Source organism: Acanthochromis polyacanthus, chromosome 3, assembly GCF_021347895.1.
Source record: "Acanthochromis polyacanthus isolate Apoly-LR-REF ecotype Palm Island chromosome 3, KAUST_Apoly_ChrSc, whole genome shotgun sequence".
Classification (NCBI taxonomy): Eukaryota; Metazoa; Chordata; class Actinopteri; family Pomacentridae; genus Acanthochromis; species Acanthochromis polyacanthus.
The window spans coordinates 13,202,626-13,228,974 of NC_067115.1; the positions used below are offsets into that span (position 1 = coordinate 13,202,626).

The 26,349-nt window shown below is 39.7% G+C and overlaps 1 protein-coding gene across 1 annotated transcript in view; it reads right to left on the bottom strand.

Moving 5' to 3' along the window:
* Positions 1-12,369: 12,369 nt before the first annotated feature.
* Positions 12,370-26,349, bottom strand: part of xylt1 (xylosyltransferase I) — an 87,797-nt gene continuing 73,817 nt past the window's right edge. The window contains exons 10-11 of the mRNA XM_022205526.2: positions 21,591-21,924; positions 12,370-15,633 (exon numbers count right to left, since the gene is read on the bottom strand). Of these exons, the coding sequence (XP_022061218.1) occupies positions 15,311-15,633; positions 21,591-21,924 (657 nt within the window). The 3' untranslated portion in view covers positions 12,370-15,310. The remainder of the gene's footprint in view (positions 15,634-21,590; positions 21,925-26,349) is intronic.

Genomic DNA, 26,349 nt, shown 5'->3' on the forward strand with positions numbered 1-26,349 from the left:
TTTGTCCATTTTCGGACGACATACTAAACTATGAAGTTTGTTATCCTCTTTCTGATGACATACTAAACTATGAATTTTTTTGTCCATTTCCGGATGACATACTAAACTATGATGTTTTTGTCCATTTTCGGACAACATATTAAACTATGACGTTTTTTTTTAATATGTTGTTTTTGGGACTTTCTTTGGCTTTATTTGACAGGCTAGGTGAGAGAGTGAGAGGAAACATGCAGAAAAAGGCCGTGAGCAGGAATCGAACCCAGACCACTGCATTCTAGATGAGCTCTTATATGTAGTTCACCTGCTTAACCCATTGAGCTATACGTGCACCCCAGACTGTGATGCTTTTGTCCATTTTTGGACGACATACGAAACTATGACTTTTTTGTCCATTTTCGGACGACATACTAAACTATGACCTTTGTTGTCTATTTCCGGACGACACACTGAACTATGATGTTTTTGTCCATTTTCGGACTACATACAATACGACGTCTTTTTAAGTCCATTTGCGGACGACATACTAAACTATGATGTTTTTGTCCATTTTGGGACTAAAAATGACTTTTTTGTCCATTTTCGGACAACATACTAAACTATGACTTTTTTGTCCATTTTCGGACAACATACTAAACTATGATGTTATTCTTCCATTTTGGGACAACATTCTAAACTATGATTTTTTTTGTCCATTTTCAGAAGGCATACTAAATTATGATGTTTTTGTCCATTTTTGGACGACATATGAAACTATGATTTTTTTTGTCCATGTTCGCACAGCATACTAAACTATGATGTTTTTGTCCATTTTTGGACGACATACGAAACTATGACTTTTTTGTCCATTTTCGGACGACATACCAAACTATGACCTTTGTTGTCTATTTCCGGACGACACACTGAACTATGATGTTTTTGTCCATTTTCGGACTACATACAATACTACGTCTTTTTAAGTCCATTTGCGGACGACATACTAAACTATAATGTTTTTTGTACATTTTTGGATGACATACTAAACTATGATGCTTTTTGTCCATTCTCAGACAACATACTAAACTATACGTTTGTTATCTATTTTCGGCCGGCAGCAGCTACAGCAAACATTTCTGTTATTGTTTTACTCTGTCCGGCCGATGCTTCGAGAGCTTTTCTTCTCTGTTCCTCCAAGCTTTTCAGCCCCTCTTTTACGTTTTTTGACGTTCTTCTCCATCTCCAACTGCCTGGCTGGGCTTTACTGCACACACCACGATATCAAGTCGAAACTCTACTCAGACGGTGGGGCTGAGCGTACGTGTGGTGTGACGCATGTGGGCCTGCGTGCCTGCGTGCCTGCGTGTCTGTACAGGGCTGATGAATGGTTGGACGCTCATCCCATTCGGCCGCATATAGATAAATAAACCAAATTATTATTATTATTTTTTTTGCCTTTTTATTGTGGTGGTCGCAGTGAAGAGTGACAAGAAATGGGGAGAAGGGTAGGGGGAAGACATGTAGCAAAGAGCCACAGGCAGGAATCGAACCCGGACCGCTGCGTCGGAGACCAGCCCCTGTACACAGGACGGCTGCTTAACCCGATGAGCTAAAGGGGCACCAGGTGCCCAATAAACAAATTATTTAATAAATAAGCGCACCGGCCCTTCAGTCAAACGACCGAACGAAATAACGTTCAATCCGCCCCTGGTTCCAGACAGTTGATGCCCTTCGTGAAGTCATCTTCACCACTTGGAGCAATGTTCCCAAAAGCTTCCTGGAAACACTCGTATCAAGCGTGCCCAAACGAGTTTTTGAAGTGATTAACAAGAATGGTGGAGCTACTCATTACTGAGTCCTACTGAGAAATTTTTTTTTTCTGGTTTGGAGGGTTTTTGGCATTTTTTGAGCGATGGTCTTAAACTTTTGATCAGCTGATAAACAGCCTATTTCAGTTTACTTGTTGTTTTCAATAAATTACTTTTTCAAAGTGCTTTTTGTCACACTCCCCTTTCTTGCTTTTGCATATTGTAGCTCTACTTAAAACCTCATTAAGATCCAAATGTGCAAAAGGTAAATTCTAGCAATTTTTCAACTGGTCTTAAGATTTTGATCAGGTCTGTACTATGACGTTTTTTGGATGACATCCTGTACAATGATGTTTCTTTAAGGACATGCTATAATTTAATGTTTTTAGAGAGACATGCTATATTATGTTTTCAGAGCGACATGCTATATTATGATGTTTTTAGAGTGACATGCTATATTATGATGTTTTTTGGACGGCATGCTACAATATGACGTTTTTAGAGCGACATGCTATACTATGATGTTTTTTGTACGACATGCTCTACTATGACGTTTTTAGAGCGACATGCTATACTATCACATTTCTTGGACGACATGTTATATTATGTTTTTTGAACGACATGGTATACTATGATGTTTTTAGAGCAACATGCTATACTATGATGTTTGTTGGACAACGTGCTATGCTATGACCTTTATAGAGCGCTCTAAAAAGGTCATAGCATAGCACGTTGTCCAACAAACATCATAGTATAGCATGTTGCTCTAAAAACATCATAGTATAGCATGTCGTTCAAAAAACATAATATAACATGTCGTCCAAGAAATGTGATAGTATAGCATGTCGCTCTAAAAACGTCATATCACGTTTTTAGAGCGACCTGGACCTGGACGACCTGCTGTACTATAATGTTTTGTGGATGACATGCTATACTATGATGTTTTTTGACGACATGCTATACTATGACATTCATAGAGCGACATGCAATACTACGATATTTTTTGGACATGCTATACTATGACGTTTTCAGAGCGACATGCTATGCAATGATGTTTTTAGAGCGACATGCTATACCATGACATTTTTTGGACGACATTTTATATTCTGATGTTCTTTGGACGACATGCTATACTATGTCTTTATTTGGACGACATGCTATACTATGTCTTTATTTGGACGACATGCTATACTATGTCTTTATTTGGACGACATGCTATACTATGATGTTTTTTGGATGACATGCTATATTTTGATGTTTTTAGAGTGACATGGTATTCTACGACATTTTTAGACCAACATGCTATACTTTGATGTTTTTAGAGTGACATTCTATACTATGATGTTTGTAGAATAATACTCTGATGTATTCTCGAATAACATACTATTTTGACCATATACTGCACTATGACATTTTTGAACCACATATACATTGCAATTTTAGGCAACATCCTTTCATTTTGCACATTTTGAAGCACATAATAATCTATGATTTTATTTTTTTGCCGACATGCTATACTATGAACTGCAGGCCATACTGTGTTATTCTTGAAAAGTATGCTGTACTTTGTCATTTTCTGAACTACATCCTATACTATGGCATTATACACAGAGTGCTTAGGTTACATGTTAATTTATAATCTAGATTTTTTTCTGTTTTGTTTTTTGACAGGATTACCACAGACCTGACCGGGGACACCGTTGACTCCCACCTGAAGGAGACACTGCCTAAGATCTCAAGGCTGCTTGGTCTTGGTCTTTCTGGTCCAGAACATCTTCATCAACTACGCTGTCTTTTGAAGAGGCCCTCGGATGCTGCAATCTCTGACCTAAAGGAGGAACTGCTACTTTCACTCTGTAAAGATCCAGCTCCTGGCAGCTTTGAGTGAAAATTTAACATCCATCAAAACAGAACTATAGACAGTTTAATCTGAGCTGTCGGTCAGTATTTCAAACATCAAGTCCGATCCGGCTGTCCTAAAGCACGCTGTGGGTGAAACGGAAACTTCACACTACACATCGCACTCCAAAGCAGAGCACCTGTCTGCTGAACAGAGAATAATAAACTGCTGAAACAGATGGTCTGTCCTTCTGAAAGAGAAAGCTAAACAGGAAGTGGTTCACTGAAGATGTTGTCCATTCAGTCTCCTTCTTCACAACCAGATGAGTTTTTCCTTCTGTTGGCTTCACTCAGAAGATCCTCACAGTGAACATGAGACACCTGAGATGAAGACAGACATCACAGCATCAGCATCAACAGCAGAGGTTCATTTTAAAGTGACCCTGGAAAGATTTCCTCTTGTCAAATTTAACTTTTTTGTTATTCTAAATATAAAATGAAAATCAAAGAATTGTTAAAATTTAATATCTCTTTTTGATCTTGAAAAGGAAAACGCCTTGTATTTTAATTTTTGAATGAAAATCAATTAATCACTCTTTTTTTGTTTTTCCATACCCGTTTCAGAACGGAAAATCCAATTACTGGATCAGTGCACGGACCCAGAATGATACAAGCTTTCATGTCAGAGTCTCCAAAACACCATAAAACGTTGCTAGATTTGTTGATATTTTGACAAAAAAATGTCGCCAGGAGGCTTTGGAAAGACGCTAGATTTAGCGAGAAAGTCACCAAGTTGGCAACACTGCCGCTATGCCACTAATGTGACTGCAGGGCGATGTCTTGTGAAACGGAGTCATGTGATTATTGTTGGTTCGTCGGATTAGTGAAACACAGTCATGTGGTAGATCTACTGGGCATCTCTCCTGCAAAATAAAGCATATCGAATGTGGTAAATAAAAAGTAACGAGTGGAGTGTAGCCCAGTGTGAAGAAAAACGCTTCTCGATGTCAGACAGATGCTTTAATGACAACAATGAAGAAGCCCTAAAACGATACAGAGGCAGCGAAGTGAGCTAAAACCTTCACTTTCCTCAGAACAGGGTTAATAAAGAAGCCCTTGCATGTAACGGGCAGAACAGCTCAGTACGTCCACTCCAGCATGAATGACAATGAATGAACGATAATACCGCCAACAGCGGGTTCATATTCTCTGAATACAACCTAACCTGGCCTTGACATAACCAGAGACACTTAGTGATCTCTGCACAGTGTAATGGAGTAAGAGTAGCGTTTCTTCATCATAAATCTATTCAAGTGAAAGTAAAAAGTATGGCAGAGAAAAACTACTCTCAGAAGTACATTTTTTTCAAAAAGTTACCTAAATAAATGTAACTCATTACTACTCACTCGATTCCTATTAAGTCTTTAAAATCAGTGGCATAAAATATTCAGACATGGACATTACCTGATTGTATCTTTAAAAGTTTTGGAACACAACCAGACTTTAAAGAGTGGCAGGCTTTCTCTATGTGTAGCAAGAGTAACATTTTGTTTTAATATAGACATGTGATCAGTTTTATGTACAGTATACACCAATCGGCAACAGCATTAAAACTACTGAGCACATTGATCATCTCCTTATGATGCAATTTTCTGTTGGGAATCCTTGGTACTTGCTTTTATACACGTGTCTACTTGAACACTTCTGCAGACCAAGTACACCCCCAAGGCAAGAGCACTCAATTTACGGCAGCTGCCTCGCTTAGCATAACCCTGGCACATCGCAAAAACTGCACAGGAACAGCTCGAGGAAAACGACAAATAACTCAAGGTGTTTCCCAATACTTCCCAGATCCCACTAGGTTTGAACATCCACATGATGAGCAAAGCTGACCTCCCAAAGCCCCCATCCCAAGGACTGGCTTCAAACACCACAGCACATCCCAGAGGTTATGTATCTATAGTATGATAAGTCAGAACTGGAATTGTGGTATGAGGGGGACATACACAGTATTAGGAAGGTGTTTTAATGTTGTGGCTTATCAGTGTATTTGGCTAGTAAATATACAGCGCGCACTGTATGCAAGATTCTCCATCTGTGCATCTGTTCTGTCCACTCTCTCCTTTAGAGTTGTCTGTTTAAATGTGTCCTCTAGATTACTATGAATGATGTTTCATTCAGTTTTCAGAATGGTTTAGTTTTTTTTTTATGAAGCAGCATTAATATGCAGCTTTAGGTGCAATAAGGTACATAGTACGAGAGAAACCAAGCTCAGTCTGTAATTTGTAAGCATTAGTGTCTTACTTATGAAGGCTCTGCCAACTCTAGTACAAAGAAGAACCTAATGTGTGATTTGATTTTCTTAAGTTCAGTCTAATATCTGGACAATGCAAAACAGGAAGAAACATCACACATTACAAGTTTTTATTTACTTAGTATTGCTGTAATGTACATTTCAAAAGAAAGAACCCTTCAAACGTGGAAAAGCATCAAAAATGAGCCATCTGTGTATTCACAGGCTGACTGGCACTAGTGTCCAGATGGCCACTTGATGCTTTCTTGGATTGACACTTGACTTGGCTGCAAGTTTCATGGTTAGATGACTGCAAGTTCCACTGATAAAGTCTTCATTGTTTCCAAACGCAAAGTGGCTTTTCAAAATCTGGGCACCAAGCAGAGCACGATGTCTGTGCTAGTGTCAAATTATATGATACCACCGCAATCCTCTCTGTTATCTGAGGCACACTTTTTGAAGCTTCAGTGTAACACTTAGCTCATATTTTTTGGGCAGCTGAACAGCATTTCAAACATTTTCAGACATGGACTCTTTCAAGTATCGTTTATTTTCTCTTCATTTAAATTATGACTTGCTTTGTAATATATTCACAACAAATATGAATTATATTTTTACATGTTTTTGTCTTTGTCTTAAGTATCCAATTTAAGATTGCCATAAGGTTTTGATGTTTTGCAATCAGTGCATCCTAAGAATGCTGGCTTGCTTTAAAGAAAAGTTTGACTGCAGAACAGTTTTGCTCGCTGGGTTTGGAAATCTTGACACGTAAAATGTCAGAACAGCAGGCTGCACAAATGCAGGAACTGGGATGAGAGGTGAGATCAATCACCGAGTTTCTTAGTATTTGATGGTCAGTTAGTGGCTTTAAATGTAACATATTGAATTTCTTTTCAGAATATTAATAAGGCAGGATTGAAATGATGTGTATCAAATTTTAAAATCTACATACTGCAGCTGTACAGTAAGGCAGAGAAAAGACAAGAAAAGCAATCAGAGACCGCAGTTCTCCACCATGGCTGCTCATTTGTTGTATCATTTCTGACGCATAAGGCCCGATCAGTCGTTGATTTGTAGTAGGATCGCAACCATTTCATTGTCAGTAGGCAGTCAACATAGTGTTCACTTGTTGTCATAGTTACAGTGACGCCGTTCCGCTATCTGACAATGATACAGAAATTGTGAATGAAACTGTACTCCAGGGATATTCAGTGACTTGTAAATGTTCTTGCATCATCCACTGCCTTTTGCTTTTTAATAACCTGTTGACAGAGTTGCTTTAAGGGTTCTTTTGTCCTCATGGTGTAGTTATAGGAGGATTGATTCACAGGTGACCGGACCTTCCAGATACACATCACTTGAGCCATATTCACTGCACTCAGACGATCTCCATTTCATTTTCATTTCATATATGTGTCATTGAGTGTGATTTAGCTGTAAAAATGTACAGGTCTCATTTGTATAATGTATTGTGGCTTAAATATATCCACTGTTAAATAAGCCTTCTTCTGCTCTCCATGTGCAGATGTTACAGTATTGGGAAAGATGCCTGCAATCACTGTTATTACAATCTCTCTGCGTGTCAGGGATGCTAATTAATAAAGCAGCATGTGTCTCAGTGAGCCAGAGTTAAAAGCTCAAAATGATCACCACAGTGTTTATCTGCTATTAATCTGAGACATTTCCTCCCAACATCAGCAGGATAGCTTTTAGTGTTTCACATCGTAGCCGAGCAAACATAATACCGCTTATCCTGCTGCGGGTGAATCCAGCATCACGAGCACTTCACATGCGCCTTAAATAGCATACCCACACAAACCTGTAAACCTGTGTGCCGTGTTTTGTGCTTTCTCACTCAGTGACTCATGTGCTTGCTTAGTCAGGAAACGCACACACACACACATACACAAACCTACAGCAGTGTAAGCCTGGACTAATTAGGCTGCACATCCCAATAGGCCTAATCTATCTTAAGGGACAGTAGATGAGATCTGTTGCCACTGTAGTGTTCCTTTGATCAAAGTCTGTCAAACACTAAACAGTGTTGCCTTGTGTTAGCAGGCCTCAGGGGAACACACACTCAGATGCCAGCTTCTCTGTCTATTTCCAGGTCTCTGCTTTTGTTTTGAGCTGCTTTAAGTAGAATGAATGTAACTCTACATCATCTAGTTGTAGGGTAAAGTTTGGAAAAACATTTTGTGGATTCTTGAACTGTAATGAAGTAAATACAAATGATACTTAATTAAGAATTTGCTGCTATTTAGTGGACTCCTGCAGTGCAATGTTACTATGGTTGCCTGATGAAGCCACAGCAGCAAATTTCCACCCTCATCCTTTTCTTTTGATCAAATGCTATGTTTTTCTGCAAACATGCACTGTATTAAGAAAAATTTTGTAAAAAAAAAATGTAAACCTGGCAGCAAGGTTGCCAGAAAAAAATCTGCTAAAACATGATGTCGTATAAGGTTTAAAAACTGTGAAAACTGTAAAATAATAATAATAAATGGTGTTGCTTATTTGGTCACACATTGCAAAGGATATAATTCTTGAATATTTTTTAAAAATGTAATTGAATGCATTTCTTTCTGTGATTTTAGTAGACACTATCTGTGATGTAACAAAACAGGGAAAACCTCTAAAATAACTGTTAAAAAATGTACGTGCCATTTTTCAGTCTTTAATGTACATAATTTTTCTTTCAAACAATGACACATATCAAATAGTATTATTCTTCCAGTCCAACAGAGTAATTTTACTTTCAGAAATTGTCAAAAAAAGTATGGATATTTAGTTTTTTATGTTTAATATTTACATTTTTGTGTGATTTTACTGGTTATAATCTGTAATTTAAATATGTAAAACAACAGTAAATTGGTCAAAGAAATTACAATTAAAAATGGTTTAAAAATTCTTTCATTTTTACAATGTATAGAAAGGTAAAAACATTTGAGACCACAAAAAAAATCTGCCATATTTTCATGTAAACTGAGAGATAATCAGAATACTTAAAGAATAAGAAGCAAACAAAAAGCAAACAAAAGAAGTTAAAGTGAAGAAAACATATTGAAAATTCAGCAATATTTCTCGATCGGCAATCAAGCTGGAGCAAATTTGAACACAAATTTGAACTTCTTTGTAAAGAAGGTAAATGTTTCTGAGTTGTATCGTTGCATTGCAGCAGCATCAGATGACACACGCAGATCTGATCGACTCCTCAGAGGCTTGCTAAAGTTTCCAGCTGGGCATTGCTCCCTAAGTAGAATTGTGATAGCAGGAAACATGGCATCAGAACTAAGTGAAGGTGTCAGATTGTTGTTCTGAGCAAAGAAGGGTTTTTCTCAGCGTGAAATCATCACTAGACTGAAGCTGCGAGGCAGTGAGTAGCACTCTAAAACACTTTCTGGAAACTGGATCGGTTGCATCCAAAGCAGGATCAGTCAGACCAAAAGTGGCCACACCATCAGAAGATCAATACATCAAGCTTTGCTCACTGAGAGTTTGACAAGCAGCTTCATTTTAAATACAGAATTTGCTAAATAAAGAAGACGAGACGACAATCAATTGGTCAATACAAGCTTTCTAGTGATGGTTTCAAAGGACTCTAAGAGGAATTCTATTTCATCATTTACTCATCTAATTATTTTGTTTATTATTTGCCTATGTGATCATTTGCTCATGTAATCTGTTCCCTTAGTATTATTTGAATAGGACATCGTGATGTTGGACAGGTAGGAGGTTTTCCCGGCGACTCGTGTGGAGGTGTCTTAACGATGCACAGGTAGAAATCATGTCAACATTTCACTGATTTGGACATTAATCGCTCGCTGGTTCCGATACTCCAACGACAGGAAACTGCACAAGGGCGTGAATTGTATGACCCACGGTGTCGTAACAACTCATGTCTTCAATAGAGGACTTTGTTTACTGGGCGGCCAACACCCCAAAGCTGACCTCATGACTGTAAACTGGCCAGTACAAGATCCACACATGACCCAGGGCGAAGAATTAAGCACATATAAGCTAGTGTTGATTAGAGAGTCAAGAAATAGGCAAGGAGAATGTAATTATTTCCATCAAAAATGTATAAAGCTGTTTGCTGAGAGACTAGAAGCACTTATTCAGCTGCAGGGGCGGATCAGTGACTGTGTCCAATAAAGCTCAGAGAGGACACTTATCTGTTTTGAGAGTATTTATTTAACTTTGAGAATTTCCTTAACAAGGACGAATATCATCTTTAAACTGCTTCTCAGGAGGGGAAACAAGGCCAGACGCTTGGCCTGGGCTGAGACAGCAGCATTTCTCAGTGGATGACTGGAAAAAATGAGATGAATCCAAGTGTGACAGTTGTGGGGTGTATGTAAAGAGACCAAGAGGAGGGAAAATGATACCATAGTGTATCAAACCCACTGTGAAACTTGGTGGTAGAACTACTCAGGGCTGTTTCGCCTCTTCTGGAGTTGGACATCTGCATGGAATTGACTCCACCAGGATACCACGGAGAAGCAGCACTGCATATTTCAGCTCCATGCTCCACCCTCTGGTTTGCAATTTTGCATCCTTGCTCTTCCAGATCTTCTACAGCCTTACTTGACCTCCACAGTTCCACTTAACTGACATCTTTTTATGATATTTCTGAGAGCAAGAACTGCAGGCTGGAGGGGCCTTGGTATGTTTTCATGGCTTTCCACTACTTTGTGGGCATTAAATAGCATCATTTTTAGAGCCACCGTTGGTTGTTTAGAGGCGAAACAACTTAATAAAAACATGAGACTAGGCAGATGCCCAAAACTGTTGTTTATTTTTGATCGAGTTCATGAAATGAACACTACATTAATATTTGATAAAATAACGACTTTTTAACTTGTGTTTGCTTCTGAGATTGTATTTGCTTCTTTTCATCTGACAAAAATAAAGTAATTTTCCTGGAGTTGCCTAATCTTTTGCATACAACAGTAACTGTATGCATGAGTGCAATGCGTAAACTGGAGCCACTATTCATTTGAAATGCCTAAACTTTCCCTGTAGCCACACATTAAAGAGCTGTGCTGTGATGTGGGTGTTGGGTGAGAAACTCTATGTGACGACAATTGTTGAAGCTAATTTGGTGGAAAACATATGGGAGCAACTAGATGTACCCACAGTTAGCGATTCAACCACCTCAGTTTGACTGAGGGAAACACTTTTGGCATGAAACGATGGTTAAAGCTCCAGATAATTTCCAACTGTGAGGCACATGAAGATTTTCTCTTCAGTGAGCATCCCTCAAGTGTTTGGGAGGAACGCCTTTAGAAATTCATTTTCTATTGAATTTTACACTTCAATTCACAACTACTTATGTATTTATTGTGGTTATGTTAATATCAAATGGATTTTTAAATAAACCTTTAGTAGTAACATGTTCGAAACACACAGTTAACTTATATAGCAGACTTTTGAAATCATGTTTCTGATGCCTTTTAATGTCAGTTATTCTCTTCTGGCTTCACCGGTAAACTTTAGTTTTCACTTTATTGACTCCCGACGCACACAATTGTCTCTTTAGGTGCTAAGTGTTCCACTACATTTACTAGCCTGCTGTCGAGCAGGTAAGGTAGAGTGGGCTTATCAGAGCTTTATTTTGCTGAAAACCTGAAAAGTAAAAGTAGAAAACAATGCATGTGAGAGTCTAGTTCAAAAACTGTAAAGTTGTGGGAAGTAAAACTAAAAAAAATCACCTGAAAAAGCTCCACAGAGCTGACTTGAACTCACTCATTTCATCACTGCATGTGCACTTTACATTCCACATAGTGATTAGACCAATTGATCCATCCATTCTCTATACACCGCTTTATCCTCACTAGGGTCGTGGAGCCTATCCCAGCTGACTCGGGCGAAGGCAGGGGACACTGGACAGGTCACCAGTCTGTCGCAGGGCTACATATACAGACAAACAATCACTCTCACATTCACACCTACGGGCAATTTAGAGTAACCAATTAACCTCAGCATATTTTTTGACAGTGGGAGGAAGCCGGAGTGCCCGGAGAAAACCCACACATGCACAGGGAGAACATGCAAACTCCATGCAGAAAGATCCCAGGCTCAGGCCGGGATTTGAACCGGGGATCTTCTTGCTGAAAGGCAAAAGTGCTAACCACTACTCTACTGTGCAGCCCTTAATCCAATTGATAAAACAAAATATTTAAGTTTCTCCTTAAATCACATTTTGCTTTACCTGTCTGGTTTGTGAGCTCTGCTACAAACTGAATTCCCCTCCTCTAATAACACTTTATACAACTATTCCTGAAATTACAATCATAAAAAAAGATTACAGTTTAACGATTCCCATGGCTGAATAAAAATATACAGTAATTTCATTATACTACCATTTAAATAGACTCGAGCTGCAAAGCTAAGTGTATTTAATAAACAACAACAGAATAATGGTTGAAAGATGCTTCAGCAGCTCAGCCACAATATGCTCACTCGTTTATTACTGATTCACATGAGCTGTTTTTTCCATTGAATTTTATTTCCAAAAAGCAGTCAGAGAAAAGTAAAACAAGCCAGTCAAGTACAACAAAACTATCCCAAAGGGAAGAAAAAAATCATAAAAAGCTGATAACGACAGAAGGCCTGATGATATATACAACAGAAAACATCATTTTGGTGTTGCAGTACCAATGATCACTTGACAGACTCATGGCGTTCTTCACATAAGGTCAAACCAAATAACAAAATAAGGGTTCTTTCTTTTAATGGACAGAGAAGGTTCTAAAAGTCAGCTAAGGCACACAGAGCCTCCCCGGAACAAAAGAACAGGGGAAACGTCAGTCAGAGAAATTTGTGCAACAGTTGCGCAACAATACATTCCAGCAAGAACATCAACAATCTGGCATGTGATTTTTCTCTGAGAGGCAAATAGGACAAGGTTGTTGTCACAGCTGTCCAAAACATTGAAACAGGTTATGTACTTTGATCAATAAACACCATCAATTCATTTGTGCCCAGTTATTGACACTCCAATAAACTCTTAATAGTTCAATGCCATTTTGACCACATCTGTATTTACATGTACAATACCTTTTAAACAATATTTCAATACAAAATACCTATGTACATCTTCTTCATTTGTTAATCATTTTGTTACAAAATAGGACTTTCACATTTAGTTACATTTAATTAATTCACCTTTTTCCAAAACTGTCATTGCGCTTACATTAGAATATGTATTGCGTGAAGTAATTGTTCAGAGCACGGTGGTAAATATAAGTTTAAAGATGGCAGCAGTGGAAAACAAAGTTGTCCTTTGCAGCCTAACCGCAGCAACAGTGTGGATTTGAGAAAGGATGGAGAGATAGCAATTATAATACACACATCTGACAAAGAGGCAAGGTGAACTTGACATTAATGAACAGTAATGTCTCTTAATTAGCCGGTGCAAAAACACTCATTTAGCTCATGTGATGGCTAAACAATGTTGACAATCACAGATTGAAAACCTAATTGGGTGCAGATGAAACTTATTTCAAGGTAAAACAAATATGTGACCGTACCTCTTGTTCAGGATGTGTTGCGGTACAGCGCTACCCTTGGTGTAATTAACTCGTCTCAAATGTTCAGAGATTGTCTTGATGGCAGAGCAAGTAATGTAAATAGGATTGAAAAGGTGCCATAGACCCAATCTAATAAATTACGCATTTTGCAGTCAAGATACAATACAATATTCACTTAAAATTGTACATTATTGTCACAGCAGTAAGATCACTACCACTCACTATCATTCTGAAACTGACAGGAACCGTAAAAACACCACGAAGCACAGTTTCTCCTTTGATCCAGACATTGTCCAGTGTGTTTGCTTGTGAAGGCTGTTTTTTTTTTTGTTTTTTTTTAACCTTCTCTGTTTGGTGAGGTTGTTTGGTAGCTGACCTCTGATCTCACAGGTCAAGGTGACTTTCTCTTGTGATGCACCGGGCAAACAGCCATGTAAGAAACCAAGACAAGAAGATCTAATCACACAGGACAACACTGACTAACACACAGGTGCGGGCCATAAAAAGGTACAGTATAAGTTTGGGGTGTTGGCCTTTGTAAATAAAGGCGGCTCTCTTTACAAAAAAATATTTATCATGCTGCCAAGGCAGCGTCGCAGTTATTTAGTCACTGACTAAAAATATCAGTATTAATATAAACTTAGAAATAAATAGCGACTCATGGACTCCCCCCGGCTTCATTCACACAAATTTTGAGACTTCTTGTATAATTATGTACAACATAAAGAGTCGTTGAAAAGACTGAAATGAAGAAACAAGTGACATTTAAAACAAGGACAAGATTTTTAAGGTCAGCTTGAGATAAATTTGTTTCAAGTTTGAGGCAGGTTGGTAAAGAATAACAAATAAAAAAAAATCCAAGATGGACAAAACAGTTCTCTCTCTGTCCTCTATCTGTCGTGACATGTGGGTGTTATTCAAGAAATCTACACTATGTGAAGGTTAAAATCCTAAAATACTATTGTACAACAAACACAAAAGAAGCATTTCATGAATTTAGTACATTTTTAAAACAAAAATGTCTACAGGAAACTTCTATTAAAATTCAATCCAAATTGTGTCAGTAATCCAATTATTTGGAGAAGGCCTTTGTATTTGCATTCCTCTCGTTCTATTTTGTGACTGCTGCAGATTGTGAGTTACAGCAGTTCCACAGCCTGATCAGGCACTGAATTGAAGTAAGCTGTGATTCATTCTACTGAAATCTAAAATAATTGCTTTTCAATAATGTCATAACATTTTTTTTCTTCAACGTTTCTTCATTAATGGAGCTGCATTGGAGTCGTATCAAAATACTCGTCTTTTTTGTGGGTGTCTGAATATCCGGATATTGTTCGATTTAATTGATGTTGACAGAAACCGTAATGAGGCACATTTAATTCAGTACCTGGCTACTTCCTCACGTATGTCTTACAACTAAGGCCTTATTGCAGCAGAACCTGGTCTGCCAGCATTGTCGACAATCCACACTCGCATGACCGCTGTGCCCTGCGCGGGGCGTTAAAAGCTGACTTCATAATTCATTCAGCAGCAAAATAAATGCTCAAAAATTGCAACATTTGATCACAGTAAAACTCAGCCATGAGAAGGAAAATAAATACACTGAGAAACTGAAATAGCAAAGCCAGCATAATCCCCCCTCCTGTGGGAGGATATGAAAACCATTCCTCCTCGCTTTCTGTCCAGGCGCCCTCACCAACGTCCCTAAAAAAGAAAAAGAATCCACTTTCTCTTTTGTTTCCTTCATCTCTCCCCAGACAGAGGAACAACGCTCACTCCTTCTCCCCTAACCTGGAAGAAAGCCCTTGAATAAATAAAGATAAACAGTGTCACGGCCTCCTGTCCAGCTGGAGGCCTCGCTGCTACCTGATCCGGCCATTGGCCCGTGGAGCTCCCAGCTGGGACTTGGGGTCTGGGCTCAGGGAGCTCCACGGGTTCTTGGGACAGGCCTGCATGACTGGACAGGCGGTGGGGCCCACGGCGCAGATGTCGGCCGCCTCCCACAGTTCGCCCACCAGGCTGTCTAACCAGTGCTCGAGCTCTGGGCCGGTCAGGGCTGCGTTTCTCTTGGCCTGCTCCACGTAACCCAGGCTGACGGGGATGTTGAGCACCGGGTTGAGGCCGTGGAAACTCTGCTCCATGTAGCTATTCTTTGCTGGTCCGTTGTGGAGCTTCAGAGTATCCTCTGGAGAAATGTGAGAATGAACAGACAATGAGTGACAATCAGTGATCAGAAAGACAGATTAGATTAAAAAAGGGGTAAGAAGAAAAACGATCAAAGCTGCAAACATGATTTGTTTTCTTACTATATCAAAAAGTTTAAAATTTAGCGTCCTCCATAATTATTGTTACGATGGTTACGATGTGTTGAAAACCTTAAAATAAATTCAGTTTTTATTGCAGAAGCATATTCCTACTCTGAAAATTGTACAAAAATGTATTATAGGAGAAGATTAGGTGCCGTTTTGTTGGCAAAAGGAGGTTGTACAAAGTCTTAACATCAGGGCTGCTAATAATTATGGAGGGCGCTGTAGCTACTAATGTGCGTAAACTAATTTGTACAACCAAACTCCTTAAATCCGCTTCTCTGTTGTACTTAGTCAAGCTACTGCATTGCTGACTTTTCGGGAAACGGCATAGAAATATTCAAGACGTGCCGTCATTCTTTCTTCCCATGACGGTCAAGCCCTGAAGGAAGACAGTAAACACAGACACAAGCTCTCCTTAAAACACCTTCTCCACCCTGAGCTCCAGCAAAGCTTTAAATTCCTCACTGGCCCTCTAACTGGGGCGCTGGCCATCACTTCTAAGCGTGGCTGAGGAACACAAACTGCCTCTCACCCAGATGTTAGCAGACATCAGCGCTTTTCTCACACTGGTGACAGAAAGATGCAGTCAGACATGAGGTGCTCCGTTAGGCGAAGGCAAAGTCCGGCCAGTGCCAGATAGCGATCTGGTAGCAGAATGTCTCATGAAGTCATGCAACTGTGTAGAGTTTTTGTGCTAGTGTATAAAAAAGTGTAATTGTGTGTGTCTGCTGCTGCCAAAGCGCATGGAAGACCACATCATAAAGTTTTACTGGCACTGCATGTGGGAGGGAAAACCTGGTGCCAGACATGGCAGTAAATTATAGGTGGGTGGACGGAACATCGAAGACCAAAGCACACATTACAACACACACGCAGCAAGCCAAGCATCTCCAAGATCATTACATAATAACTAGAATCTCCATTTGATCAGAAATAGGTTGATTGCTCAGTGGCACTAATAATTACATATCCTCACAGTATAGGCTAAACATGTAAAACATATGGACATGATATAACTATACTTCATGTCAGCAACCTCTTGTGATGCGTGACTAATTACGATGTCAACCAAAGCGGTGCGTCAACACCAAAAGCAACAAGCTAAACTTAACTAAGTGCTGCTTTCTGACTTAGTGACAGCATGTAACTTTTGCCAAACAGCGGTCAATGTAGCCACCAGTGCCAATTACTATGACAAGCTGTTATAACATTTAACAGCGGAAATTAGACGGTTTGAAATGAACATTACAGATATCAACGTCATTCAGACAAGGTGTAGTTAGTTTAGCATTTTTCCTTTAGGATATCTACAGCACCATTCTGATAATTAAATCAACAGAGACATCTGTAATTTAATGTTGGCGTGCCATTCTCATTAGATGTTGGTCCAGCAAAGCATTTGAACAGTGTTAACTTTGGTTTCTGTGGTGCTTCATAGGCACTGGTCTGCCTGTCTTTAAAAAGTCTTTAGAAAAAGCTGTGAAATAGGATTCCATTATCAGCAACTGGTTTGTCCTTTTCAGACCTAAGTAAAACAGTTTGTCATATGTGGCTACAGCTGAGGTATTCTAGCATGCTTGAAAATCAAACTGCTTACTCCTCCAATTTGCTGTAGCTTCTGACCTAAGTAAAATAATTGCAATTTAATTTCACCAAGTCAAAACTCTATATATGTGCCTCTGCAGAATTTCAGTTTGAGTTCTGGCTTGTTTAAACAAACTGAAGATATCTAAAAAGGACAAAATAGATATCTGGAATTGAGGAGGCAAATTAAAGATATTTTGAAAAGAATTACGACTAGTCAGAATCAAATAGTGTAAATTTTAAACTTTCATTAATATGTGCAATGGGAATAACAGATATCTGCAAATAAATTTGAATAAGAAATAATTCAATAAGAAACCCAGTACACATGAATGATAAAAGTGATACCTTTTTTTTCCCAGGAAGGAGGACAACGCTGTGATTTAAAATGATTTTGACTCTGCATCACAGACATCTCCAGTACATATTCAGTTGAGCCTTTAAATTGTAAAACATCTTGCAACACAATTACAGAACATTGGGACACTGAATTTCTCCTTCTTTCTTTTAGGCTCTGTTTTGCAGCTGAAATGCAGAGTAACAGTCACATGTAGGAATTGGAAAAGCCCTCCAGTCAGTGAACTGACTCAGTGATGTCAGATATACGCAAACATTACACAGACCTGAATCACCATAAGCTAGTGGTCATACCAGACCAAGAAAGGCTACAGCAGGAAAATCTCATAGTATACTGAGTAGAAGGAGAGAGCATTTTACTGCTTGTGAATGCATCTTTTGATTTGTTTTTTCTTATATCACAAGTCACATAGCTGCGACAGACTGGCGACCTGTCCTGGGTGTCCCCTGCCTTCGCCCGAGTCAGCTGGGATAGGCTCCAGCACCCCCCGCGACCCTAATGAGGATAAAGCGGTGTATAGAGGATGGATGGATGGACAAGTCACATAGTCTTGCTTTAGGTATCCAATCACGAGACTAAAGTAAGGCTTGATTTCAACTGTGATCACTTAATAAATACACAAAACGTGACCACTCACCCTCTTTAAAGCCGGGGAAGGAACTGTTTATTCCTTGGGCAAAACAACCATAACAAACTTTCAGAATATTGCAGTTTAAGTGGAATGAGAGGAAAGTAGACTTCTGCACCTCCTCTTGGCTATTTTTTGAGGGTTGAGAAATTCCAGCACATGACATTAAACTTTAGCCAATTACAGCTGTTTTCACTCAGATCAGGTGAGATAGTAGAAAGAGCAACAACGCACCTGGCAGACATTGACTTTGGTAGCGCAATGAGATGAACAAGGTTTCACTCCCCTGTGTGAGGCCACAACTCAATGCTGACTTTTAACTTGACTATTTTTGCACTTTTAAAGTTCTCTTTTGCAGATTTCTGCTTACTGTGGTTTTAATTTTGTATGAACTATGCTTCACATTTATTTGGTAAAAACAATTGCCAAACTGTAATCTAGTGGAAATACACAGAAGGAGCTTACAAATGTGAAATACACTCAGTTTCCAGTTTCTAAAGTAAAGTTAACTCAGACTAATGTGTACAAATACAGCAGCTTTAAAAATCACTGGAGGATGGTAATTACATATATTTCCTCAAGCACAAGTGCAATTTCGAGGAACTTGTACTTCACACTTCTGCTCCACTACATTTCAGTGTAATTTTTTACTGCACTCCATTTTATCTGACAGCCGGTGTTACTGCTTAGGGTGTAGATGAGGATTTATAAAGCAAACACATGATTAGTTTCTAAAATACGATCCACTGCTGTAGAGCTGAGGCTCCTCCAAATGTAGACCTCAGTCCGCATGCAGCCCACACCATGTGGTATGAGTACAACCTGTCATGAAGTGGAATATTTTATTTTTTGAAGCCAGTTTTCTATTGATCAATAAATTAGTAGTGATGTTGAACTCCCGGTAGCTGGAGATTATGCACACTGAAGCTATTCCCAGATGAATTTGGTTTAAAGTGGTTTATCTTCATCCTGTTGTCATTAACTGCTGATGAGAGTGTTGTATAGTTCTCATATTACACCACAAAGTTTTCTATCAGTGCCTAGATTGCAGATACAGAATGTGTCTTGTTTGCTCCAGTACACAATTTCTACAACTCCTATAAATCCAAGAATATATCTGAGTTTGACATAAATAGGAATTAACTGTCTGAGTCGTGTCTGCTTTGGTTTGTTTAGGTGTCACTCAAATTATGAGTATCTTAACTATCTGAAACTTGAATGTATGTTGCTCAATAGTTACATGTTACTTTGCCTTTTCAGTCATTTGAGACCATTGATACTGAATACAATCAGATCTTGTGGTCCTTTTAGTAACATCTTTGAAGACTTAATCTAAGAAATCCCCAGAAATCTGAGGGATCATAAGATCACTTAAGTCCTTTTTCCTTCTAACTCGGGGACTTAAAGGCCTTTGTTCTTAAAAATCAAGTGAACATTTCTACATTTTTCCACCATGAATTATTTTTGTTTCAAGGTGTCTAAAATTTAATTTAATTTGGTTGCATTAGATGTTGTTTTAGAAAATTTAAAGGAAATTAAATTGCATTTCCAAGACTGAATTATGGACAAAGGGAAATCAAATCTGCAATTTTCATTTATATTAGGTATATAAAAGAAAAAAATGCTGGTTACTTGAAGCATTCTGGGGTTCCAAAAGTTTGCTACAAATTAAACAATCTGAGAAGAAAAAATTATTCACAACAAGGCCAGGACCTGTGAGGAGGAATCTTAAGTAGATATGTTTCATTTTAAGGCAGGAAAATCCACAAAGGCTGGAAACATTGTGCTATTTACTACTTTATGAAGTACTGTATAGAAATTAAACTGAGAGTATACAACTGTAAGGAAGCACTTTACTATGGAAAACATACCAAGCTGGCATGTTAAATTAGCACCAGTAAACCACAGCCACCCGTACACCAATGGGAAACCAGAACATGCAGATAATTGCACTAAGCTGAAAACAGCCGTAAAGTGATTAATATTTAAGTCATGTCGTTGCACAGCAGCCCCACCGAGACTCAGGTTAAAGACAAAAGCTGTAACTTTATTTGCTGCTCCTCTTCATCACTAAAACGGCTCAGGGAGATTATTAAACTGAGAAAGACGTGATTATGCCGGCGTCTCAGCTCTCATGTGATTTTCACAGCAAACTGGCTGCTTATGGATTAGAACAATGCAGTCTTGCCCCTTATCCATGCTGACTGATTGATTTAATTGTGTCATTGTTTTTGGAGGGCTAAGTGCGCTGTTGTTTAACACTCTGTTTAGTATGTATGAGCAGCTTGCTGGGTTATTAGGGATGACTTGATGACAAATAACCAGGGTCTGCAGAGGCCCAGAGGCTTGATTAGAAAGGGCATCACTGCAAATACAAGGCTGTGTGTATGCGTGTGCGTGCATGTGTGTGTGTGTGTGTGTGTGTGTGTGTGTGTGTCTGCAGACATTTTGGAACACCTAAATCGGCAGACATTACTTCACAGTGAATGCAGTGTTAAGACTGTGACACAATGTTGGTGTCAGTGGAAAATAAAATGCCAAAAATGTGAAGTAAATATTGAAATTCTCTCACAAAGTGCTTCACTCTAATACTGAATAAGTGACACTACTGCTCTAAAATTAAGAAAATTACACCTTACATTGGAAAATGGTTGACTAAAATCATCTTACTGCAGTGGCTGCAGATTCATTTCTTAGACATAGTGTGTGGATTGTATAAAATGTTTAACTGCAAAGCACCTGCACTTTAGTACACTATAAGTATTTATTGAAAAAGTAGTAAAGTGCATAAATTGGAAGAAAGACTGTACTCACATACAGTTTGGTGTGAATGTGCTTTACTTTCCACCCCTGGCTTCACTTGACAATATGATGCAAACACCACAAAATACAGCCCTACAAATTATAACTCAAGCTTGCTCTGGTGCACTCAACAAAGACTCAATATTATAAGCATCACAAACCATGCTGCTGTATTAAATTGCACTTTGAAGGTCTACACTGTAGCAGAGAGTGCAGGGCTTTTACAAAACCTCAGTGTGCAGAGAAACGTTTGGCATTTGCAAAACACCTTGGGTACTTTTTTGATGAATTATCATCTGCAGCTGATGGAACATCACAGCTGTGCAATAAGTTTTGCAAGGCTATTTGTACAAATAGCACAATCAATAGTAATTTTGTGTTATACTAAAGCTGAAACAAATGACATGTGCTAGGTAAAAGCAAGCCTCATTACCAACACGGAGGCCGAATCTCTTTCTCACCTTGTCGTATGGGCTGATGCTTGTTGTAAGCCAACGGGGCGATGAGGAAGCGCATCTCAGCCACGGGGCTCCAGTGATGCAGGATGCGGACGCTCCACACGCCTGGTCGCAGAGGCTGGTTGAGCGGAGGTCGATAGTGGGTGTACTCGGCGCTGGCATCAATCAGAATGTCATAGGTGGCTGCGATGACGTTGGTGGGGTCGATCCACACGACCGTGACGGTGACGTTGGGCCCTTTGGTCCATTTTTGCATTCCCACCGTCTCATCCATGGGTCCCATCAGGCCGCCGAAGTTTCTGAACATACGTTCTTTGGCATCCCACTCTGTACCGATCTGGCAGAGGAGAGGGAGAAGAGGGAGGACGAGAGTGAGTGACAGAATGAGGTAAGAACAGAGACAAGGGGAGAAATGGCATCAAAAAGCACAAGATATAATGGCACATAAATCCACTCCTGCAACTATATATGGAGCACATGTTCATGAATAAGTAACACGCTCATTGCATGCGTCTCCACTTAACCACAGTGTTAAGATAACCAATATCTTCATTAAATGTCCGTGGGAGAAATCTTCAGCATGCATTTTTCATCAAGCTGCATTTCAGCTCAACCTTCAACACAATTGTTCTATAATGCTATAATACGCAGAAGCTGACAAGCCTGATTGTTTTGTCCTGCACATTTGAGCATATTTGTCCATAGTTGCTTGCTTGCCTTAGAATATCCTCAGCAAGGAATATTAGAGGCAGGCTGAGAAGAGTGTACGACTACACCCCAACCGTACCCTCAAGGGGTGAAGATCAAATGCATCCTTGCCTGCGATCTGAACACATTTTACAGTGATGGGAAGAGACAGACTGAAGGCAATGAACACCAGTATCCAGTGCGAACAGTCATTGTTCTCAGCAAAAACTACAGTGGAGAACCTGGAATCAGTGTAATAACAAACAAAAAAGGAAAAACAAAACAACAAAAAAGACGCTGATTATATGCGAACACAGCAACCACAACCTTTTGATAGAAAAACAGGGAGTCCGGGTGGGGGGTGGGGGGTGGGGGGGTTTACTGCTTCCACAAAGACTGAGAAAGCTGCTTTCTCTGAGACAATTTTGAGATAAATAAACCGAATATAAAAATGTAAGAGATAGCGGCAGTAAGTCAAATATATCCTCGGTGAATTACGAGACATACAGAGCCTCTGGCTGCAGAACATGAGACTTGCTGCCAGCCTGCAATGCACTGGAAGACTGCCAGTGGAACAATGAGCCACTTTAAGATTATTATGTACTGTGAGCTTGTATAATTAACATTTAGCATATACATGTTTGCAAGTTGCTGGTTATGTCTTTTTAACTTACGATTCTGACGATGATCACTCTGCAGAGATGTGTAAATTGAAATGAAATGAAGCAAAAAAAACCTCAGCAAAACAGTGAGAGGAAGAGCAAATCGCAACAACGGGAAGGTTACAGGAGTATAGCTAATTGCCTTTTAGGTCAAGACTGTAACTGAAGACAAGCGATCTGCATGTGTTGGATTACATAGATTGCAAAACTGTGCGGTATGCAAAATGAGAGAGCGATCGAGATTGATGAGGGAGGGTGATAGAGAGGGAGGCAACACACACACACACACACACACACACACACACACACACACACACACACACACACACACACGCACAGACAGTAAAAGATGTCTGGCAGAAATGTGAGAGGGATGGCGGCTTTACGAAGCGCTCATCCTTAAAATGGTAGCTGATTAACACAGCCTCACCCGGCCGGACGATCAATGGCTGACTGGAACTGACTCTGCATTACATCCTCTGAGAACGGAGATTACAATGTACAGTATAAATAGACACTACTTGCATAAATGAGACACACAGAGAACTAATGTGTGCGTGTTGGGCCATCTGTTAAAGACACCTCACTTTCTTCTCCATTATTGGACTGACCTCTGCCCAGTCCTGCCCTTTGGACCTCGGCTCTTTTCTCTTTAAATTACTAATCAACTCCCTTGTCTGGCACCTCTGTAGCTCATTACTTTATTCAAGGCTGACTCGTTGGCTCACACTACAACCCCAAATTGATTGGCAGACCCCGGCAAAGAAACGAGGGGAGTATCGACGGAGGAATTTCAGTTTTTACCTCAAGGAGGAAGCATGCGGATGGCTGCCTAGACTCAGAGTTGTGAGAGGGACATTCTGACAGTGTTTACATGATGTTGGTAGGAAGGGAGCTCTTCAGAGTTGCTTTTGGCTGCTTGGAGTAAATATATAGTTTACAAGCTAAGCTGATGCTCCGATCCAAGTTCAAGTTTCTCTTTTTCACTCCACAGGTTTTTCTCTCTCTCTGCACTAACACACATGTACACAACATCCATCCATCCATTATCTGTACACCGCTTAATCCTCATTAGGGTTGCATGCAGGCTGGAGTCTATCCCAGCTGACGTAGGACAAAGCAGGGGACCAGTCAACTTGATCATTTTTTTGACTGTGAGAAGAAGCCGGAGCACCCGGAAAAATGCATGCACAAGGAGGACATGCAAACTCCATGCAGAAAGATCGCAGGCTGGGATGCAAACTGGATATCTTCTAGCTGCAAGGTGAAAGTGCTAACCATCAATCCACTGTGCTGCTGTATACGACATACACATGGTTAGTAAGCATGATCCATTGGACCAAAAAAGGCAGTTTCTTCCACAAAGCTGCCAAGTTCCACACTGCTGTATACTGATCTCCTGTAGATTCATGCAGACAGCTTGGGGTCCTCATGCCCACGCAAATACTGCACATGCCCTTGTTTTCATATTAGCTAAAAGTTTCCTGAAACATTTCCACTAAATCTGATCACAATCATTCTTTCTGTGACTGACACGAGGACTCTGGTACACATGAAGCCACCAATAGTGAGAAACTCTTTCTTCCAGTATGAAAGTAGGTCAAACAGGGATTAACTTTGGGCCCATTTCACCCTCAGCCTATAGCCTACAGTGACCTCCACACTCAACCTGTCTCTTCCCAATAAGCTTTGGCTAACGACCAATTCCCAATCACGCCTTACGACCGCTCACCAAGTCAGAGGCTTATGACCTTCCTTTGCTTATAGCTACTTAGAAGAACATGCTTTTGTTGAACTAATGCTGATCCAGCAAACCTCCTCGCGACTCGGCCCCCTTTATGTCAGTTACTCCATTTTCTCTACAGGTCTGGCACTCTGTTGACTCACACTTTCCACTCGCTTGGAACAGTTATTCTAATTTTCCATCCTTAACCAACAATTACTAACAGACTTTGCTAATTCTGAAAGATTTAACCCTCATTTATCCTCGGCTGTTGACTTGACAAACGGAAGAAGAAAATCTAACGTCTGATAATGAGTCATACATTATACATTTCACTCTTATTACTTTTCTCCATATGCGTCCCATAATTCACGTCTATTACCTGTATTACTTGTTTCATCCTCTGCTCAATTCCACGTCCGACTTAATAGAAAACATAAAACATTCCCATCTCAAAATCCAGCTCTATTCCATTTCTTCTCTCTGACCTGACAACCCTGCAAACCTTTTCTCCACGTCACCGGCTTGCCGGCGCCTACAGTCTGACACTTCCATGAAATAAGGCAGGTCAATTTGATCAAGCAAGGGCATAGACACCACTACATCTGGCCCCGCTTAAAACCACAAGAAAGCCCCTCGAGGCTCCGTACAGAAGCCTATTAGTGGCACTTTTTGGGAGGGGTAATCAAACACAGGTGTTCACCAGCAGCACCAGAGGACTCCCCAGGGCCACAGAGAAGTCCACTGAGGGACTGGGTAGGATGGATCGATACTAGTAGGAGAAAGAAACACGGTGGAACGATGTTAAAGGGGCACAAACTGAACTGAGACAATTGTATGATGCATCAAAACAGACTTGAGAAATACATGGTTTCATGTGCTTGTACAAAATATGATGAGAAGCTCAACATCACATTCATGTCTGTGCAAATGACAAACCAGCAGCTGGTTAGCTTAGCTTAGCAAAACAAAACAAAAAGTAAACAGCTGGTTCTGACAAAGTCAAGAAAAATATCAGCCTACTAACACTCCTAAGCTTACACATTGACATGCAATAGATTGCTTTGTTTTCACCAGAAAAGCAAATTATGAAGAAGAAAAAGGCTGCAATTGTTACATAGTCCTAATGTGTAATTTGTAATTTACTAAAGGATGGAGAGAAAACAGGCTGAGTTACCACACGTACCCTCAGTACTGTGCAGTACTTACAAGGAGTTAGGGGTTTGATTTTAGCGTTACACTGCCATGTAATGTAATGATTTTCAGCTTAAATTTGTATATCATGGATTTTATTTTGATGGTTTTGCATCATCTAAAGATTGTATGGCTGGGCCACATTGATTATTTTGAATGAGTGTGTGAGCTGTCTACAAATAACTACAGTATGCACTATATAATTCTCCTAAATATTAAAAAATGTGAAATTTGCAACATCTTTCAATAATGGCATCGCATTTCTTACACACTGAAAAATCTAATAGTTTAGATCTATTATATTCCAAATGCAGGCTTCATGGTAGGAACTGAAATCTTTTAATTTTTCAATACTTTGTGTATTCACCCTTACATTTGATAACAGTCTCAATGCTTCTTGGCATGTGGAATATCATAGCCTAGCCATGCTATACCCATGTTTCTGACGGCACAAGGGTCTAGGGAAGCTCGACAGGGAGGGAGGCGGGCTAAAAGG